At 44.6% G+C, this 20031-nt stretch overlaps 1 protein-coding gene across 1 annotated transcript; it reads right to left on the reverse strand.

Annotated features, from left to right (window-relative positions):
* Positions 1 to 7297: 7297 nt before the first annotated feature.
* On the reverse strand, positions 7298 to 19227 carry LOC118592292 (stem-loop binding protein). The gene is made up of 7 exons (XM_036201109.1): positions 18884 to 19227; positions 18653 to 18769; positions 15174 to 15278; positions 10656 to 10715; positions 10296 to 10433; positions 8513 to 8662; positions 7298 to 7689 (listed from the first exon to the last, which is right to left on the reverse strand). Exons 1-7 carry the CDS (start codon positions 18940 to 18942, stop codon positions 7533 to 7535), a joined length of 786 nt encoding a protein of 261 aa, XP_036057002.1. The 5' UTR covers positions 18943 to 19227; the 3' UTR covers positions 7298 to 7532.
* Positions 19228 to 20031: the final 804 nt, after the last annotated feature.

A 20031-nucleotide genomic window follows, 5' to 3' on the forward strand; every position in this document is an offset into this window, starting at 1 on the left:
ATCTGGATACCTTCACACCAATGCATATAACATAAAGTTAAATAAATTTAAAAAAGAATAAACAAAAACAAAACTTAGGGGTTATGACTGGAGGTGAGGGTAGGGGGATGGAGTATTTCAATCCTAGCATTTAGGAGGCAGAGGCCAGTCTGGTCTGTAGCAAATGCCAGGCTGCTAGGACTACACAGTGAGGGCCCCCCTTCCCTACCCCAATAAACTGAGCTATACAGAAATGGCCTTATCTCTGATTCAGTAGTTAATGATCTGGTACAATATTCAGATTTGTCTGTATTTGTACAATTTAATAATAAAAAGATCCCTTTATTTTTGTGGAGACATATGTAAATTCCTAAGATCTGAAGTGGCAAAACATGAAAGACTCAACTATTATAAGTTATTACAAAGCTGTTCTTAAGAAAATATAAACAGAGCCGGAGAGATGGCTCAGCGGTTAAGAGCACTGTCTGCCCTTCCAAAGGTCCTGAGTTCAATTCCCAGCAACCACATGGTGGCTTACAACCACCTGAAATGAGATCTGGTGCTCTCTTCTGGTCGGCAGGGATACGTGCAGACAGAATACTGTATACATAATAAATAAATAAATCTTTAAGAAAAAAAGAAAAGAAAAAGAAAATATAAACAAAAGTCCATTGCCTTATCCTGGCTCTCAGCTGTGCCACTCCAGGTACACTCAGGTTTATTGATCTTTTCACACCATACAACTTGGTTGTGACAAACCGGAAGTGTACGCCACAGAGATAGCAAAAGATGCTGGTTTCCTTGTCTTTGTCTAGCTGCTAGGCAAGCCCATTTGTGCTCGGGGTTACGTAAGAGGAAGCCTGTGTGATCAGTTGATGTAGGTGTGACTGTCTGTTTTCTAGGATATGTATGCTGGCACACCCACCAAAGTCAGACATGTAGACTGCCAAGTGGAGGATGAGTTTGATTTGGACGCTTGTTTAACTGAACCCTTGAAAGACTTCTCTGCCATGAGTTAACTGCCACCTGGTGGCAACTCTCGGAAATACTTGGCTCTGCCTAGCCATCTGGAAAGCTGGTTAAGCATGAGCTGCTGTGCATTTGTATTTGTTTTCTCTGTTAAGAGTTTATTTTCTCATGATAAATTGTTTTTCTTGCCTTATTTTTATGTATGGTGAGTGTTACACATGTTTTAAATTGTAAATGAAGCCAAATCTGGTGAAGACTGAATCTTATTGTCCACCCTCCTACCCTCCACCCCTCAAGTTAGACAACAGGATATACTTGTGTTTTTCCACAAGAACTTGAGACTTCAGTTGCCACTTTGCAGATGGGTTGGCCGTGGATTTTAACCATGTGTTTATGGGACCAATCCAGAGTCAGCTGTCTTTCTAGGTAACTGATTGAGTATTCTCTCAGTCCGGCAGCTCCAGTGACTTTGTAAAAACTTATTTTCTGGTCTTTTATCAATGTGAATGTAGTTTTCTCTCATACAGGGCTCTGAACAAAAATGTTATATTAATGGGCTTTATGTAAGTTATATAGTGTTAATTTGGAACTTGGAGTAGCACTAGTGTGAGGTAGGATCTTAGCATGTACTCTGAGAATTGAGGCAGAAGAGGGATTTAGAAAGAACTTTTTTTTTTAAATCAGTTAATTTACCATGTAATATTGCTGTAAATGATAATGTGTACAGATACTCTGTTCATGTATTCAATTGTAAACTTGTCGATATTTGCATTTCTATTGCTTTTGTATGGAATGTTAATTGCAAAAATAAAAGATGTTTTAACTGATTTGTAACATTGCTCTATACTGTGGAGGGAGGTCGGGTTTTCTTTTGCACCCGAAGCACTTGCTTGGCATATGGGAATGCCATCTTCTTTTGGTGAGAGAACCATGCCTAGATCTGGTGGGTAGTGGCTAAGCTCAGGCACTGACCTTTTAAGTCCCCACCCATTCCATCTTTAAGGGGACCTTGATAGGTTTGCTGCTCTGGCATGGGACCTGGTTACATGTCAGTATAGATCCCAACCATTCTCATGTGCCTAAGCACAATGAAACCCAAGAAGCCAGCATGCTATCTGACCTATGTTCAGTTCTTACTCATGTGCATTTGTGGTGTTAAGATAGTTAGGGTTTCAGTTGCTGTGAAAAGACACCATGGCCACACAACTCTTAAAAGGAAAATATTTCATTGGGGATAGCTTACAGTTACAGAGGTTTAGTCCATTATCATCACGGTGGGAAACATGATGGCATGTAGGCAGGCATGCTACTGGAGAAGGAGCTGAGAGTTCTAAGTCTTGATCTGCAGGCAACAGGGAGTGAACTACCATACAGAGCATAGCTTGAGCAATGGAGAGCTCAAAGCCCACCCCCAGGGTTCACATTCCTCCATCAAGGCCACACCTACTCCAACAAAATCCCACCTAACAGTGCAGTTCCCTTTGGGAGCCATTTTCTTTTCAAGCCACAAGGACTCTTCCATGTCTCCTGTGTTGTTAAATCCTGGGCAAACAACACTGGACCCTGGCATCTCTGTGGACATTAACCCGAAACCATGACCACATGTCCCTAACTGTTTTGAAAGTGATGATGGACTTGCTACAAGCAAGAGGTGGGTGGCACAGGCAGCTTCCTTCAAAGTGTTTCCAAAGGGCAATTAATTGCCTTTGTGTACTTGCCATCTGTCTACCTATAGGTTCTATGACAGCCACAGTAGATGTCCCTGAAGGCTGTATTCTTACTATAGTGGGTGCTTAGTGGTCAAGTTGAGATAAGTGAGGAGGGTGAGGTAGCGAATGTAGGAACTGCCACTTTTTCAGGGAGCCTGGAGATGGCCTGACAGGTGACATTTGAGTCATGCCTTGAAGGGCAAGTACAAAGGCCCTGAGGTAGAGGTATGGATACATTGACTAAGACCCTAAAATGTGGAGGCTAGGAGGTCTTGGAACAGTTGGTGAGAGCTGCAGGAAACAGAAAGCTGCTCTTTCCCCTGCTTCCCTTGTGCTGGATAATGCTGGGTGATACAGATAAGCAGCTGTCTGCCTTGTGCTGGGGCAGTACCTCCTGGTTTCTGCTCTAGATAAAATGCTTACTGATACGTTCAAGGCAGGCCTGTTGAACCCACAGAGTGAGATCTGAAAGGATCAGGAAAGGATCTGCCACATCCTTTCCTGATGGCAAACAGTGCTAAAATTAAGCACATTCCAGAATACAGATTTTCTAGTAAAGGTAAGGATTGTGGCTTTAAGATTTACACAAAGTTGAGAACTCTAAACCATAGTGCTGCTGATTTTAACAAACCTGTTTGTTTCCCAGCAGAAGCCCAAAAAAGAGGGCATATTTTCAAGAGCACATACATGTACTCACAAAGCTAAAATAGTTCTTTTTTGAAAGTTTAGAAATATGATAGGCTTAACAGGAATGGGCAGTGGAAGTAAAATAGCCTTTTGGGGCCCTTAGGATCTTGCAAACAGGAAGCAGGTTTAAGAATCCAGTGGCATGCTGGGCAAAGTGGTGTACACACCTTTAATCCCAGCACTCAAGAGGTAGAGGCAGGTGGATCTCTGTGAGTTTGAGGCCAGCCTGGCCTCCAGGACAGCCAGGACTACACAGAGAAACCCTGTCTTGAAAAACAAAACAAAATCCAGAGGCACACAGGTTATTCTCCATGGACCAGAAGGATAATTTTGAGGGTGAACCCAGTAACCTAGAGAGCAAAGCCAGGAGCCTAGAATCTGGCCCTTGGGGAAGAGATGAGAACTACTTGGGACTGCTTAAATGGCATGTGCTGATGGGATTCCAAGACTGCAGCATTGCTGTGGACTGGCCACCAGAGAGCATGTCCTCCTCTAGTATGCAAGCTGCAGATGGTGGAAGCGGTAGGCTTTGATCGGGTTTCTCTGCCTGGCAGGATCACAGCAGTTCATACCCATGACTTGCTGCATTCCCACCTGGTGACCAGCAAGCCTCAGCAGTGTGATACCTGATTTGCTCTGAGTGGAATGAGAAACCAGGGAAGCCTGGAGCCAAGGCAGGATTCAGACTCAGGTTTAGCAGTGCCTGAAGCTACTAGACCTTGCCATAAATTCTAAAAATACCTTTTTTTTTTATTTTTTATTTTTTGAGACAGGATCTCCCTAGATATAGCTCTGGCTGGCCTGGGATCTTACTCCATAGACCAGGTTGACCTCAAACTTGCAGCCTTCTACCTCTGTAAAGGGCATGGCTCTACATCTGGCTCTAAATTTTTCAAATGCTGTTACATAGCAAGAAAATCAATCTTCAGACTTCAGGTCTTGCTTTCAATGCTGGTCATAGAGTATAGTATTTTTCTATATGAACTGCTATTTGAGTAACCAGTAAGCTAGGGACTGAATTACATTTTTAATTTATTTGTGTATATGTATTTTGAAAACATGTGCCATGGTGTGCATGTGGAGGTCAGAAAAAAAAAACCTTTCAGGAGTTGGTTCTCTCCGTCCACCCTGGATTCTGGAGATAGAACAGACTGAGGTCATCAGGCCTGAGCAGCAAGTGCTGTTACCGGCTGAGCCATCTTCCTGGCCCTAGTTGTCTTGACTCTTCAACATAGAGCCAAGAAGTGTCAGAACTAAATTAAGTTGGTCCCAGCATGATTAATTCTTCACAATCCCAAGCTGATTGCTATCTCGTCTCTCTCTGTGTCTCGGGGTAGATGGGTCAGCTTATCGGGGTTGTCATCCCACAGCCTCTGGCTGGCTTTCTTTGTTGTGAAGCTGTCCTTGTTTCTGGCTGCTGTCAGGATCCTGTCTTTTCAGCAGCTGCTGAATTGCTAACTTCTTTGTCTTTGGTGGGAAGCTGTCAGTCGAGACTTCTAGGTGAGTTGTCAACTCTCTGCTGGATCCTAAGGAGTTTCTGAGCTCTGGGCAGCTCTTCTGATGAGCTCATGGGGCCCAGGTTCGCCCCCATCCATCATGGGCAGATCTAACTGGTCTATGGGACAGTCATATAACTGGACAAATGACATCCCTTGTAAATTGACATGTGGGCTTGTCTACTTTGAATCTGCACTGGTACAATCTGCATAACTCAATGTATTTGAGAATGTTGAGATTTTTTTTTTTCTTTGCTATTTTAAACTTTTATTACTTCATGTGTATGGGTTTTTTGCCTGCATGCATGTGTACCATATGGAGACCAGAAGAGGGCATCAGATCCCCTGAAACTGGAGTTAGAGACGGTTGTGGGTGCTAGGAACTAACTTGGATCCTTTTAAAGAGCAGCCACTGACTGCTCTTAACTGTTGAGCTATCTTTCCAGCTCCCACTGTTTGATATTTTTTTTTGGTGCCATTATTATTATTTTATTTTATTTTATTTTATTTTTGAGCTGAGGATCGAACCCAGGGCTAAATCCCCAACCCACTTCTTGATTTTTTTTTTTAAAAGATTTATTTATTTATTATGTATACAGTGTTCTGTTTGTTTGTATGTATGTCTGCACACCAGAAAAGGGCTATATGTGGTTGCTCATGTTGCAGTAAGGCCTGTTCCCTGGGACTGTCCTTGGAGTGGTTTTTCTCCACGCCCTTTCCGAACCCATGGCATTGCTGTCTTGTCGAAGGACACCCCAGTAATCAGCACCCTGTCCCATACAGAACTGGGTAAGGGTGGTCCCCAGGGGTGACAGCAGCAAAAAGTAGGAGCAAATTGATTGCAGGACCATCTCAGTTGTTTTGTGGAGGCTGGGGAGTGACTAGGTCTGCACAAAGAACCTAGTCACCCAGACTGAGACTGCCAGCTTTCTCACATGAACTCCCACCCACATAGGGCATGCACATGTCCTCCGGTGGTCCTGCATGAAATCTAGGGCAGAAATTACCTATCTGGTGTGTGAGACTACTGACCACCTACCCTTGGGCGGCAAATTATAATATATATGACCTGCAGGAATTTTGGCCCGCTCAGTATCTGTGTCAGGAGTGTCTGGTAGCTTTTTGGGTTGTGTGCAGGGTGTTGGCCGAGGCTGTACTCTTGTCTGAAGGGAGACCCCACTTTAACTTCACTGTGCCCCTAAAGATGGACAGAGCTGTGTGGTCTTCCATCACTGTAGTTAGAAGCAAACCATTTCCAGTCCACCAAAGGGATGGACTAGGATGTGAGTCCTAGGAGGTAGGGTGTTAGGTGTCTTAGATGACAACCTACACCAGAGCTCCTTGGGCTGGTTGTCAGGTGCCTTGGCTTTTGGAAATCTTCCTGCTTTTTTGATCATACCTAGAGGGCAGCTGACTTTCCTGCCACTGAAGACGTCATAGAGAAGGGACTAGCATCTCCAGTACTCCCTGGGACAGGTTGACTTCTCACCAGTCTGGAGACAAGGAGGTCAGTCAACCTCCTGCCAGGACGTTGTCCCAGAACACCACATAGACACTAGGTGGGCTTTTCCTGGGTCTCTTGCCAGCAGATAGCACCTTGTTGGGGTAAATAGGCTAGATGGCTTTTGCAGTCTCCTGTTCCCTCCCCACTCACCCCCACAATCCATTCTCATCCAAACCAGGGATCTGGACCACGTGGCCATTTCTCAATCTCCAGGTTCTTTTTTTTTTATTTATTTAATGTATTTATTTAGACTTTCCGTACATTGTTTTGTCTGCATGTATGTCTATGCGAGGGCGTTAGAAGCCCTGGAACTAGAGTTACAATCTTGAGTTGTCATGGCCATGGGAATTGAACCTGGGTCCTCTGGAAGAACAGCCAGTGCTCTTAATCACTGAGCCATCTCTCCAGCCCTCCAGGTTCTCTTCTGAAGCGAAAATCTCCTCCCCTGGAACTGGAGGTTACAGACAGTTGTAAGCTGCTATGAGGGCGCTGGGAATTGAACCTGGGTCCTCTGGAAGAATAGTCAGTGCTCTTAACCGCTGAGCCATCTCTCTAACCCTGGTTTTGTTTTGTTTTATTAAGACAGGGTTTCTCTGTAACAGCCCAAGCTGTTCTGGAACCCTTGCTGTAGACCAGGCTAACCTCAAACTCAGAGATCCTGCCTCCGCCTGCCTCCTAAATGCTGGGATTAAGGGTGTGTGCCACCACCACCTGGCTAACCCATGGTTTTTGAAATAGGATCTTGTGTAGTCCAAGCTAGTCTTCCATCTCTGATCTTCCTGCCTCCACCTCACAAGGGCTGAGGTTACAGGCACACAATACCACAACTAGCTTTAAAATATGCAACTTTAAAAATTATTTCCCATGCCAAACAAACCTCAGCACACAGAAGGCAGCAACAGGAGGACCAGCCTAGTCTACATAGTGAGCTCCAGGACAGCCAGAAGTATAAAAGAGAGATCCTGTCTCAAATCAAAACAAAACTAACCAACAATTATTCCCTACATAAGCACTCAGGAGATGATCCCTACACCAGCAGTTCACTAAAAGTAGTAATTAAAGGTAGAATGAACCAAAAGCTCAAACTGAGCTCAAATGCTCAGAACCCAATCTGTGATCAATTTGGTATTTCTTGATGGGAAAAAGTCCCCCTTTCATAAACATTCTAACCAAATTTCAGTTCTAACCTCAGTATGTAGAGTGGTATTTCTCAAGTGATTTAAAACACCCAAGCTGAGAGACAGAACCAAAGGAAGTACTTACAAAATTATCCTGTGAACTTGTCTGGGACTCAGAGCTGCTTTCTGTGAATTCTGTTTCCATTTCTCCAAGATCTACAGGTTGTCTGAGAAATGAAATTGAATAAGCATGTCAGTCACCTGCTACCATCAGAAGATGAGAATTTCTAAATTTGTTCACTAAAACCAAACACCACCCCCATATCAGTGTGTGTTGTCCCGAAGGTCAGCTTTCACACATTTGCCGAAATTTAATTCCTAACCAATAAACCCAACATAGAAACCTGCCAGGCTCACAGAAGACCAGAATCTGACAATCTGTGCTGTCATTCATACACACCTGTAAATATCCTGTTTTGTTTTGTTTTTGAGCCTGTGCCACAGAGGTAAGACCCTAATCAGAGCTGGGTAATGGTGGCACACGCCTTTAATCCCAGCACTCAGGAGGCAGAGGCAGGTGAATCTTTGTGAGTTCGAGGCCAGCTTGTTCTACAGAGTGAGATCCAGGAAAGGTGCAAAGTTACAGAGAAACCTTGTCTTGAAAAACCCCTCAAATAGGGTTGGGGAGATAGCTCAGTGGGAAATGCCTTTGTAGGTATAATGTCCTAATTTTGGATTCCCAGAACTCACCTCAAAGAAAGGTCATGGGCCACTTGGCCCTCGCAGTAACAAACTAACAAAACATGAGACCCTGTCTCAAACAATGTAGAAAGGACTGACATCCAAGGTTGTCCTCTGACCTGCACATACACAACCAGTTTGTCCTGGACTGTTTTCTAGCTCCAAAAGGCTGAATCCAGCACAGGGAGTAAGCTCTTCCCTGACATCCACAACCCTGTGCAATATGAGGCCTAAAGGCTAGTGTGTCTGTTCTCTTGACAACTTCCAGAATAAGAAAAGCAAGATAAAAAGAAAGCAACAAAGACATACATTTCTTGCAAATCACATCCTTCCTCAGCAGGAGGATCCCAAAAATGAAGAGCCACTTTCCAGAGTTTGATCTGTTGATCCCATGATCGCCGACTATACTTCTTAAATTTGTTGGGGGTCCTAGGATGGATTCCAGGTTGTCGTAGGTGTCTGGAAGACATAAGATCACCTCAGTACAAGCCATTCACATCTGCACAGTGGCTAAAAGACGAAACACACTTTGAGGCATGCACCACCACACCCAGTAGTAACTGAGATTCTATAAGGTGAGCAAAAAAAGGCATAAAAGCAGTATCTCAGTCAGGCATGAACCTGTATTCCCAGCACTTGGGAGGTTGAGGAAGAATGGTTAATGAGGACAACCAGAAAGAAGACCCTTTCTTCAAATCTTATTATTCCTTTGGAATCTATGCTTTAGGGGGGGAAAAAGTCACTTTAATCCTAATGCTGCCAAAAAGACTCCAAAAAATAAACAAGCTATATCCTTTTGTGCGTCTGTTCAAGAGAATAAAAGCAAGAATGTGCTGTTTACATTAAACAGAATACTGGCAAATTTTTCTCCAGTCAGTGACTCAAAGAGATGGCTCAGCTGCTGTAGACTATGCTCATTGTTAATAAAACGACTGGCTGGTAGCTGGGTAGGAAGTTAGGCAGGAAAGTCAAACTGAGAATGCTGGGAAGGAGGGTGGAGTCAGGAGTCACCAGCCAGATGCAGAGGAAACAAGATGAGAATGAAAATGTACCAAGCCACGTGGCTAAACATTAAGAAACATGTATTAGCCGGGCGGTGGTGGCGCACGCCTGTAATCCCAGCACTCGGGAGGCAGAGGCAGGTGGATCTCTGTGAGTTCAAAGCCAGCCTGGTCTACAGAGCTAGTCCTGGACAAGCTCCAAAGCTACAGAGAAACCCTGTCTCGAAAAAAACCAAAAAAATCGGGTTGGGGATTTAGCTCAGTGGTAGAGCGCTTGCCTAGCAAGCGCAAGGCCCTAGGTTCGATCCTCAGCTCAAAAAAAAAAAAAAAAACAAGAAGGAAAGAAATATGTATTAATGTAAGTGTAAGAGCTAGTTAGTTACAAGCCTGAGCAACCGGCCAAGAGTCTATAATTGATCACTGGGAAGCAGCTGCAGGACAAAGAAAAGATCCCGGTTACACTCAGTGGTTAAGAGCACTTGTCACTCTTGCAGAGGACACTCTTGGTACCCATGTGGTGGCTCAAAACCATCTAACTAGTTTCAGGGGATCTGACACCCTCATCTGGCTTCTGCAGGCACCAGGCATGCACACGGTATACTGTATATACACACAGACAAAACATTCATCCACATCTTTTATTTTTCCCACTTCAGCAGACAGGGTTTCTCTTTGTAGCCCTGGCTGTCCTGGAACTGAGAAATCCACCTGCCTTTTGCCTCCCACCCAAGTACTGGGATTAAAAGCATGAGCTACCACCACCCGGCTCCATACACATAATTTTAATTAAAAAGAAAAAAAAAAGCATATACCACCACACCCAACTTTCCAATTAAACACTTACATTCTTTAACTTGACTTTTATTTTTCTATTGTGTATTTTAATAACTACATACTTTATAAAACCACACCATATATTTCATAAGTCCTGAGGATAAAATGCTCTCTAATAGTCAAAGCTATGAAAATGACTACTTAAGTTCTTATGAGTCACTAATAAACACTTCCTAGAAGATGTGTCTAATATAAGCAACTCCTCAACAGGTACAATGTTGTTGGGCAGGACTAAGACACCTATGTGACAATACTACCTAGGAACCTCTTTAATGTATCGGTCATAGGCGATAGTGTTCTTCCCATAGTTGATCTGCTTCTGTCTTCTCATCAAGACACTTTCATCCGTCTCCACATCAGCTGGTACTGAAGACATAGACTCCTTTGAATCAGAACTGAAAATAATGAAAGATCAATAAGTCTTGGATTTAAGATCACTGTGTGCCAAGAAAACATTGCAACAGTTCCCCTCTCAATTTCAAATGATATGAATCCACGAAAACCCAGTCTACACTACAGGAATTTCCAGTACACACAATAAAGAACAAATAACAAATGCTACTTGAACAAACCCCTCAAATTTTTCATTAACAAATTAGAAATGTTTCAGCATGTACCTTCCTGATGAAGATTTCCTTTCTCTTCCAAAGTCATTTATGAGTAGTTTTCTCTTATATCTGAGAAGAAAATAAAACATTGCTGTTTTTAAAAGGATAAAATACATAAAAACTAAAAAACAGTGCTTCCAAAGCAAGAACGAAGCCTTTTTCCTGAGTAGCATGATTTGTGAGTGGGACAATGTTGAGTCTGAGGTTAGCCTGGGCTTATTATATTAGCCCCTGACTAAAAACTTTGAGGGGTTGGATTAGAATAGGAGATGAACTACTTTTTTCTTTAATTTCTAAAAACATGGCTTTTTTGGGCTGGAGATAATGCATGGCTCAGCAGTTAAGATCACTTGGCTACTCTTCCAGAGGACCTAGGTTCTATTCCCAGTACCATATGGTGGCTAACTCCAGGCACAAGGGAGATCTGATGCCCTCCTCTGGCTTCTATGAATACGATACATACATAGGACAGAGACATATATACACACAGGCAAAACACCCATATGCAAAAAGATTTATGAGCTACAACAGCTGTGAGCCTCTATGTGGGTGTTAGAAACCAAACCTTGGTCCTGTGCAAGAGCACTAAGTGCTCTTAACCACTGAGCCATCACTTTAGCCCCATTAAAAAAAAAAAAAAATTAAAAAGACTGTATGTGTTTGTACATGAATGCCACAGCACATGTGCAGAGGTCAGACAACAACCTGTGAGAGCCACTTCTCTCTTTTCATTACCTGAGTGCTGGGAGTCCAACTCAGGTCATCAGGCTTAGACACACATTTTAACTACTGAACCATCTCACTGGCCCAGCATTATTTCTTTGAGTCTATTCCTTTGCAATTTATGTTCCAGGTAAATTTTAATCCTGACACTCAAGGAAAAAAAAAAAAAAAAAACCCTCCAAAAATGTCTGTCCTTTCCTGTGTTTAAGTGTGTGCTCATGTGTGTGTATGCTCATGGAGGCCATAAAAACTTCATATATCATTCCTCAGAGCCATCCCACTTTGGTTTTGGCACTAGGTCTCTCTCTCAGGGGCTAGGGCTTGCCAATTCAGCTAGACTGGCTGGCCAGCAACTTCAGGGACCTTCCTACCTCTGCCTCCCTAGTATTAGAAGCATACACTACCTCACATGGCTTCTTTACATGGGTTCTGGGGCCCTAACTCATGTCCTACATGCAAGGCAAACACTTTACTAAGCTCTGTTTTAGTCTTGCCTTTTTTTTTCTTTTTCTCTTAAAGGTAAAAATCTAAGTTGCCTAGTCTGGCTTTGATGCCAGCTGGTCAATCTTCAACATCTCTCAGTTACATCATTTCAGAAGACAAATTATTTGTCAAGAGTTTAGTTTGTTGTTTAAAGCAACCTGAATAAGAAAACATTCTCTTACACTCTCAGGTACACCATCCTATGCAGAGCTTCCCTGGGTCCTAAGAAATCTTAACAAAGTGGCTAGCAAAACCCAATCATTATCTACTGCCAAGATGGAGACAGGAAGCCTTGCTGCAGAATTGGCTAACAAATCCTATCTGATCTCCTAGCTACTTGGTTTACATTCATTAACCCAATCTATTTGATTTGAGACAGCACGTATCAAAAGAAAAAGACCAAAAACACAAAAAACAAAAAGCAGGTAACAAAATCAAGGGAAATTTGGAGCACCTCAAAGTTTGAGGCCAGACTAATTTACATAGTGAAATCTTGTCTCAAAAAATCTTTTAAATGCTGGGTGTGATGGTGCATGCAGAGGCAGAGGCAGGTGGCTCTCTATGAGTTCGACGCCAGCCTGGTTTTACAGGGGGAAGTTCCAGGACAGCCAGGGCTGTTAGAGAGAAACCCTGTGTGTGTATGTGTGTGTGTGTGGGATGGGGGGGGATTTTAAAAAGTGACTGAAGATTGCTGGGTGTGGTGGCACATGCCTTTAATACCATCACTCGGCAGAGGCAGGCAGGTCTCTGAGTTTGAGGCTAGCCTGGCCTACAGAGAAATCCTGTCTCAAAAAACCCCAAACTCCCCTCCCCCCCGCCCAAAAAAAAAAAAGGAACCTGGAATTCTAGCTTAGTTGGAAAGTGCTTGCTTAGCATGCATAAAGCCTTGAATCTGATTTCCAGTTCCACATAATTAGGGCATGATGACATGCCTGGAGGTGGAGGCAGAAGGATCAGAAGTTTAAGGGCAAACCTTGCAAGGGGAAAAAAAAAAAAAAAGTAAAAAATTGGGATTATGGCTTATGTGCTACAGCCTTCAGTAGGTTCTCACTCTTCTAGATTTTTTTTTGGGGGGGGGGGTGACAGGGCTTCTAGATATGGCCCTGGCTATCCTGGAACTTACTACATAGACCAAACTGGCTGGTTGGTTAAAGGTGTATGCAACTACACCCAGTTATTTTCTGGGAACCTTAAAAACAAGACTAAGCCAGAAAGTCTACCAACTGTCTTTCAAAAGCACTTTCTATTTTGCTGAGGCAAGGTCTCTCCATGAACCCAGAGCTCATAGTTCACCTAGTCTACTACTTGTAGGAGCTGGTTCCCAGGAATTGAACTTAGGTCATTAGGAGGCAAGTGTCTTTCCTTACAGAGTCATTTGCTGGCCTTGATCTGGTTAATCTAACCAGCTTGCCACTGGGAATTCCATTTCTGCTTCCCAAGTGTTATGGAATCACGGGCAAGCCACTGTGCCGACCCAGCTTTTATGCAGGTGCTAAGAGATCCCAACTCCAGGCCTCATTCTTGTGCAAATATTCCATCCACTGAACCACCCCTGCCATTTAGTTTTACACTTTGCAAATTGTAAATCGATTGAAATATCCAAACTCTGGAGTATTTTTTTTTCCTTCCCCAGCATCTCTTTCTAGTAACCCCTGTGCTTAAAATCTATGTTAGGGGACTGGAGAGATGGCTCAGCGGTTAAGAGCACTAGGTGCTCTTCTAAAGGTCCTGAGTTCAATTCCCAGCAACAACATGGTGGCTCACAACCATCTGTAATGAGATCTGGTGTCCTCTTCTGGCCTGCAGGCATACATGCAGACAGAACACTGTATACATAATAAATAAACAAACAAACAAACCTTTAAAAAAAACTCTGAACTTTTAAAAAAAATCTATGTCAAAATGTTTTTAATAACTTCCAACTCTGTGTCATACTGGCTCATCCTGAAATTCTTTTCTCTGGCAAAGCCAGGGATCTGGTTTTACCTGAGTAATGGTGCCTAAAAGACAAGGCTCCTTAAAAGACAAGGCAACCCCTCAGGCTGCTATGGGTAATAATATGGACTGGTTTCCTTTCTGTTTTGTTTTTCTAGACAGGGTTTCTGTATAATCCTGGCTGTACTGGAACTTACTCTGTAGACCAGGCCCTGAAGGCATGCACCATCACCACCTGACATGTTTTTTTGGTGTTTTTTTTTTTTTTTGGTTTTTCGAGACAGGGATTCTTTGTGTAGCTTTGGCGCCTGTCCTGGAACTGTAGACCAGGCTGGCCTTGAACTCAGAGATCTGTCTGCTTCTGCCTCCCTAGTGCTGGGATTAAAGGCATGTGCCACCACCTGGCATGAACTGGCTTCTTTACGCCAACCAAGTAAAATAAGTACTCTTGTTGGAGAGCATACCCAAGACCCTGGATTCAACCCCCCAGCATCGCCAAAAACAAAAAATAAAAACCTTTTAGAGTTGGGGAGCTAAATCCATGGATGAAGAGGTTTTTTTCTCCCCCCACATAAATGTAAGGACCAGAATTTGGATCTGTACCACCTAACAATATCCCTAATTCCAGTGCTTGAGAGGCAGTTTCATGGGATCACCAGGCTAAACTGGCTAGGTAAAATAACCAAATTAGCAAGTTGAGTTCAGTAAGAGATTAGCTCTGCTAGAGAGCAATTTGAGGGAGACACCTGATGGCAAACTCTGATCCCAACATTCAGCTGCATGTGTGCATGACTTGCGCTCTCTCACTCACACATACCCACATTTTAACACGAGAAGAAAGCCCCATCACTGCAATTCAAGCACCTCCCCTCATATTTCAGGAGAACCTCCTAAGACAGTGGTTCTCAAACCAGGAAGCACTCAATTAGAAGAGCCTCTTACAAAATACCTGGGCCCTACTCATCAGTGGGTCAAGGAACCTGCACATGTGTATTTCTAGCAAGTTCCCCAAGAGACACTGATGCTAGCCTAAGGACTAGATCTTTCCCTTTTTGGTTGTACAGGGATCAATAAACTTGGGGCTTTATGATGCTAGGTAAACTCATTACCACTGAGCAGCAATCCCAAACCCTAAAGAACAGATTTTTAAGAACCGTTATTCTTCTTTTTATTTTTAATTTTTTGGTTTTTTGAGACAAGATTTCTTTGTGTAGCCCTGGCTGTCCTGAAACTCGCTCTGTAGACCAGGCTGCCAAACTCACACAGACCTACCTACCTCCGCCTCCCAAGTGCTGCCATTAAAGGTGTGTGCCACCACTGCCCGACTAAGAACCATTCTGTGAATACAGCAATTGAAAACCACACGCAAACTATTATAAAGTGTACCTTGCAATCTCTTTGTTAACTCTGGTCCTCATTTCATCTTCTTCAACTGCGCTTGCCCAGTCAGAACATCTAGAACGGGGCTTAGGACCTTCAGGAGTTGTAAAGCTACAATAAAGGGAAAATGCATTTCAAGGAGTGCTTCATCTCAGTTTTCCCAATAAAGAACATGACACTGTTTTGGCAGAATGCCAAAGAAACAGGTGAGTTTAAGCAATCTCTCAAAGTCTTCTGGACATCATTAGACAACTACAACCTACTATGAGTCCGCGCTAGATTATGGGAACAGTCTACTGAAAAGGCAGGGGAAGTAAAATATTGTCAGTACTACAAAGAATACCTAATATAGAACTTGGCCTTTATGGGTTTTTTTGTTTGGTTGGTTGGTTTTTTTGTTTTGTTTTGTTTTGTTTTTCGAGACAGGGTTTCTGTGTAGTTTTGCACCTTTCCTGGAACTTACTTGATAGCCCAGGCTGGCCTCGAACTGGCTGGCTCTGCCTCCCGAGTGCTGGGATTAGTGTGCCACCACCACCCAGTGGCTTTATGTTTTGAAACAGTCTCACCATACAGTCTTGAAAGCTCTCCTGCCTCAGCTACTGCATAAGTGCTGGGAATACAGATGTTAGCCACTATACTGGCTTTGACATGCTAGCTGTAACAGAAGGTATTCTAGGATTTTTAAAAAAGATTTATCTATTATGTATACAGTGTTCTGCCTGCATGTGTGCCTGAATGCCACAAGAGGGCATCAGATTTTATTACAGATGATTGTGAGCCACCATGTGGTTGCTGGCAATTAAACTCAGGACCTCTGGAAGAAGCAGCCTGTGCTCTTAACCTCTGAGCCATCACTCCAGCCCATATTATAGATTTTTAAGACTCCAAATAATAAAATGGATAGGGTCAAACACTGTGACCAACCCACAATGAGAATCCAATAAAACAGATGAGGTTTACCTTTCAGATGCACAAGACTCACAACATGTAGTAATAGGCATCACAATCACAATGTGGAAAAGGTGAGACTGAGTCTTGTGGATACTTTTTTTTTCTTGTTTTTGAGACAGGATCTCACTATATAGACCAGGCTGGCTTTGAACTCAGAGCCTTCTGCCTCTTCCTTCCAGGTGGTGGAATTTAAGGCATGTGCCGACACATCTGGCAGTTTTAACTTTTATTTCACTAAGAATTAGTCCACCATGTTGGGGGGTGGTAGCTCACATCTTTAATCCCAGCACTCAGGGGGCAGAGGCAGGTGAATCTCTTTGAGTTTGAGGCCAACCTGTTCTACAGAGCTAGTTCAAGGACAGTCAAGACTACACAAAGAAAAATGTCTCAAAAACAAAACAAAACAGTCTACCTTAAAAGTGTACCCCTATACTTGAGTTAAATCTATTCAAAGGGCTTAGTTTCATCTCAAAGAAATCTTTGGACAAGATAACCCACATGAAGCCAGGCAGTGGTGGCACATGCCTTTATCTCAGCACTCAGGAGGCATAGGCAGTCGGGAGATGGCTTAGCAATTAAGAATGCTTGTTCAAATGAAGAAACGCTATCATACTGCTTGAAGAGGATTTGACAAAATGATTCACCTAGCTAGATATGCTTACAGGTGTGCAGTGAGCGCAGGTGTCCTGTATTCATATGCTGTCTCCCATGCCGATTTTGGAGCTTCATGATTACAACTGTTTTTGAGTGCCCCGTGCTCCAGTAATCAACTACTTCCCCATACTCCTCTAAGTAACCCCCAAATAAAGCCCACTGGTTCAGCAGTAACAAAAATGCTTACAGAGGACATAGGTTCAGCACTCACAATCACCTATAAATACAATGCTCTCTTCTCTACAAGCACCAGGCACACATGTGGTACACTTATATACAGACAAAAAACACTCATACACATAAAAATAAATAAATCGAGCCTGGGATAGTAGCAGATGCCTTTAATCCCAACACTTGAGAGGCAGGTGGACCTGAGTTCAAGGCCAGCCTGGTCTCCTAGTGAGATCCAGGACAGCCCCATCCATAAAAATAAAAGACCTAACATTTTATCTTCAGTTAACTGAGACCATGACAGGGTTCAAATCTTCATTCACCTCAATTAGGTTTTCTGTTTGGTTGGTTTTGGTTTTCTGTTTTCATTGAGACAAGAAATCCCAGGCTAGTCTCAAATTCACAATGTAGCAAAGAAAGACCTTGAACTTCTAATCCTTGCTTTTAACTCCTGAGCACTACTGGGATTACTGATACGTACAATAGCACCTTCCCTTTTACCTACCTTAGGGCTGTCCTCCCCTATACTCCCATAACTAGTCCAAGGTTTTCAAATATGTGCTGGTAACTCACATTTGCACTTGACAGCCTCCCCAAACTTAGACAGATTCCTCCCAAAAGAGATCTGCCCACCCACCGCCGCAGCTACTATAGGGATTGACTTTAATCAGAGGTTTAAATCGGTCTGACTTTTCAATCTTCAGTCAGCATTGCCTGACTATTCACAAGTCTGAATTCCACACCACCTTCACTGGGCTTGGCTTATCTTTCCTTCTAGTCAGCTGCCTAGCAGTCCACATATCCCCACAGAAAGAGGCATGGTCAAAAAAATTCTGAAAGCGGGACAGTGGTACCTCTCGCCTTTAATCCCAGCACTCGGGAGGCAGAGGCAGGCGGATCTTTATGAGTTCGAGGCCAGCCTGGTCTACAGAGTGAGCTCCAGGAAAGGTGCAAAGCTACACAGAGAAACCCTGTCTTGAAGGAAAAAAAAAAAAAATTCTGAAATCACTTTCCTCTTCATCAGTCACTACATAAAGGTCCCACAGAGCACTTCCCTGAAGATCCCACATCACCCGCTTACTCTTCAGACACTCTTGGTCTCTCTGGACTACTATTTCACTTGTTGGCACCCCTCTGTGAGGCTACCAAGAGACCTCATCGACTTCAGCACATTGCCTCAACTAAAGAAAAAAAAAAAAAAAATTCACCTATGACTTCAGCATGGTGCCTCACCTTAAAAAACAAAAAACACCTAAACACTGTGGCAAACGTTTAGCAGATGGAAGGGTCCTATGAACATCACTAAGGATCAGTGACCCGGGAATTCAACTTTGGCTTGCATCTGGCTTTCACTCGGGCAATAAAATCTAATTTCTCTCTTACACACACACACACACACACACACACACACACACAGTGGGGGGGGGGGGGGGGAGAGTGTCGAAACATTTTAACAAGGTGCTCAAAGTAGTCGTGCCTGACACTATGCGTAAAAAACATTAAGGGCTCCTCCACTCCGGATAAAACCAGTTTTGCTGGCACCTATCAGTCGCTGGTAAGACGCTTCTTAGACTGAACAAAAATGAAGGGAATCCAGGGTCACCTAATTTATTCCAACATCTAAAAGGCGAATGCAACGGGATGAGGGTCCCTTGGCCCTCTTCCAGACCCACCGAGTGCCCAACCCGTTTCACTCGGCCAGGGCCCACCTTTCAGGTCGACGGTCCGCAACCTGGCGCTCGCCTTCCTGGTCGTCCTCGGGCTTCCGGTCCCTTCCGTCCGCTCTGCGTTTCCGTCCGAGGCTCCATCTCGCAGGGGACCGCGGGCTGCGGACACAGACTGTGGTCAGTGGGCGGGGCCCCGCCAGCACGGGCGGTTCAGGGACCCCACCTCACCGACACCCAGGCACGGTAGACCTGTACACCGCATGGCCCTCTTACCTTGCAATGCCGTCGCGGCCGCTCCCGTACCGGGGTGGGCTTCTAGGTCTACAGGCCATGGCGGCGGAGGGTTGGAGACCGGTTCAGCAGCAAGCAGCTCCCGCGGCGACGGCGCTGACGAGGTCTGAGCTCGGCTAGTCCAACCGCCCTTAAGTGCGCAGCGGCCCCGCCCCTCAGCAACTCCCGCGCGCGCGCAGGCGCGCGCGGGGTCGGACCAAACCATCGGACGTTCACCTGTAGGGGAGCCCTCCTCGGCTCTGCGCGCCCCGCTGGCGGCCCCGGTCCCGACCTAAGCCTCGGAACTGCAGGCGGTCGCCAAACTCCAACTCCTGATGCAGCTGCCCAGAAGGGCGGGAAAAATGTGACAGCCCAACTAAAGAGAAAAGGAATTGGCGACCCCCGTCGGCCTTCCGGCAGGATGGCGCTGTCTCTGCCGGGTCTCTGATTGGTTGCGTCTTCGCGGGCCCGAGGAGTATTGGCGGGAGATTGGGCAGTGCGCGCCACTGTCACTCAAGATAGGTAGGCGTGGCCACGCCGCTGGTGCGGGCCGGAATACGGAAGACCTATCCTTCTCTGGGACTGGTCCCTCCTACCCACCTCCACGGTACTGCCTGAGCGCCCGCCTACACTTTCAACTCTTTGAACCAGCGGTAGCTCTTAGAAGCCAGCACACTTAGTGGTGGTCTCTTTTTCCCTCTGCAGACCTGCTCTAGTCGCCTACCGGGTGTGCGGCCCGACACTACCGTAGGGTGGACCTGGCCCAGGGCAGCTCAAAAGAGGGTGGATTGGGGCGGAAGCCATCGAAGGGCACCTTACCCAACCATTGATCAGTCTGGAATGCTAGTCCAGTTTCCCCTTCCGAACGCACTAAGCACTGACACTTCCTTTTTTTTCTGAGACAGGGTTTCTCTGTAGCTTTGGAGCCTGTCCTGGAACTTCTCTGTAGATCAGGCTGGTTTCGAACTCAGAGATCCGCCTGCCTCTGTTTCCCGAGTGCTGGAATTAAAGGCGTGCGCCACCATGGCCTGGCTGACACTAATTTCTAATATTGCTGGTCTACAACTATACTCATCTCACTTTCCCAACACACCCCAGCCACAACCCCAAATGTTGCAAAAAATTGGTTTTACTATCAGGTAAACAAAATG

Source organism: Onychomys torridus, chromosome 10 (genome assembly GCF_903995425.1).
Source record: "Onychomys torridus chromosome 10, mOncTor1.1, whole genome shotgun sequence".
Taxonomy (NCBI): Eukaryota; Metazoa; Chordata; class Mammalia; order Rodentia; family Cricetidae; genus Onychomys; species Onychomys torridus.

Bases quoted from the DNA above. Each gene is read 5' to 3' on its own strand.
- LOC118592292 (XM_036201109.1), bottom strand. From the start codon at position 18,942: ATGGCCTGTAGACCTAGAAGCCCACCCCGGTACGGGAGCGGCCGCGAC. The intron at 15,279-18,652 runs GTGGGCCCTGGC...CCTTTATTGTAG, and splicing joins GCGGACCGTCGACCTGAAAG to CTTTACAACTCCTGAAGGTC. The intron at 10,434-10,655 runs GTACATGCTGAA...CATTATTTTCAG, and splicing joins AGGAAATCTTCATCAGGAAG to TTCTGATTCAAAGGAGTCTA.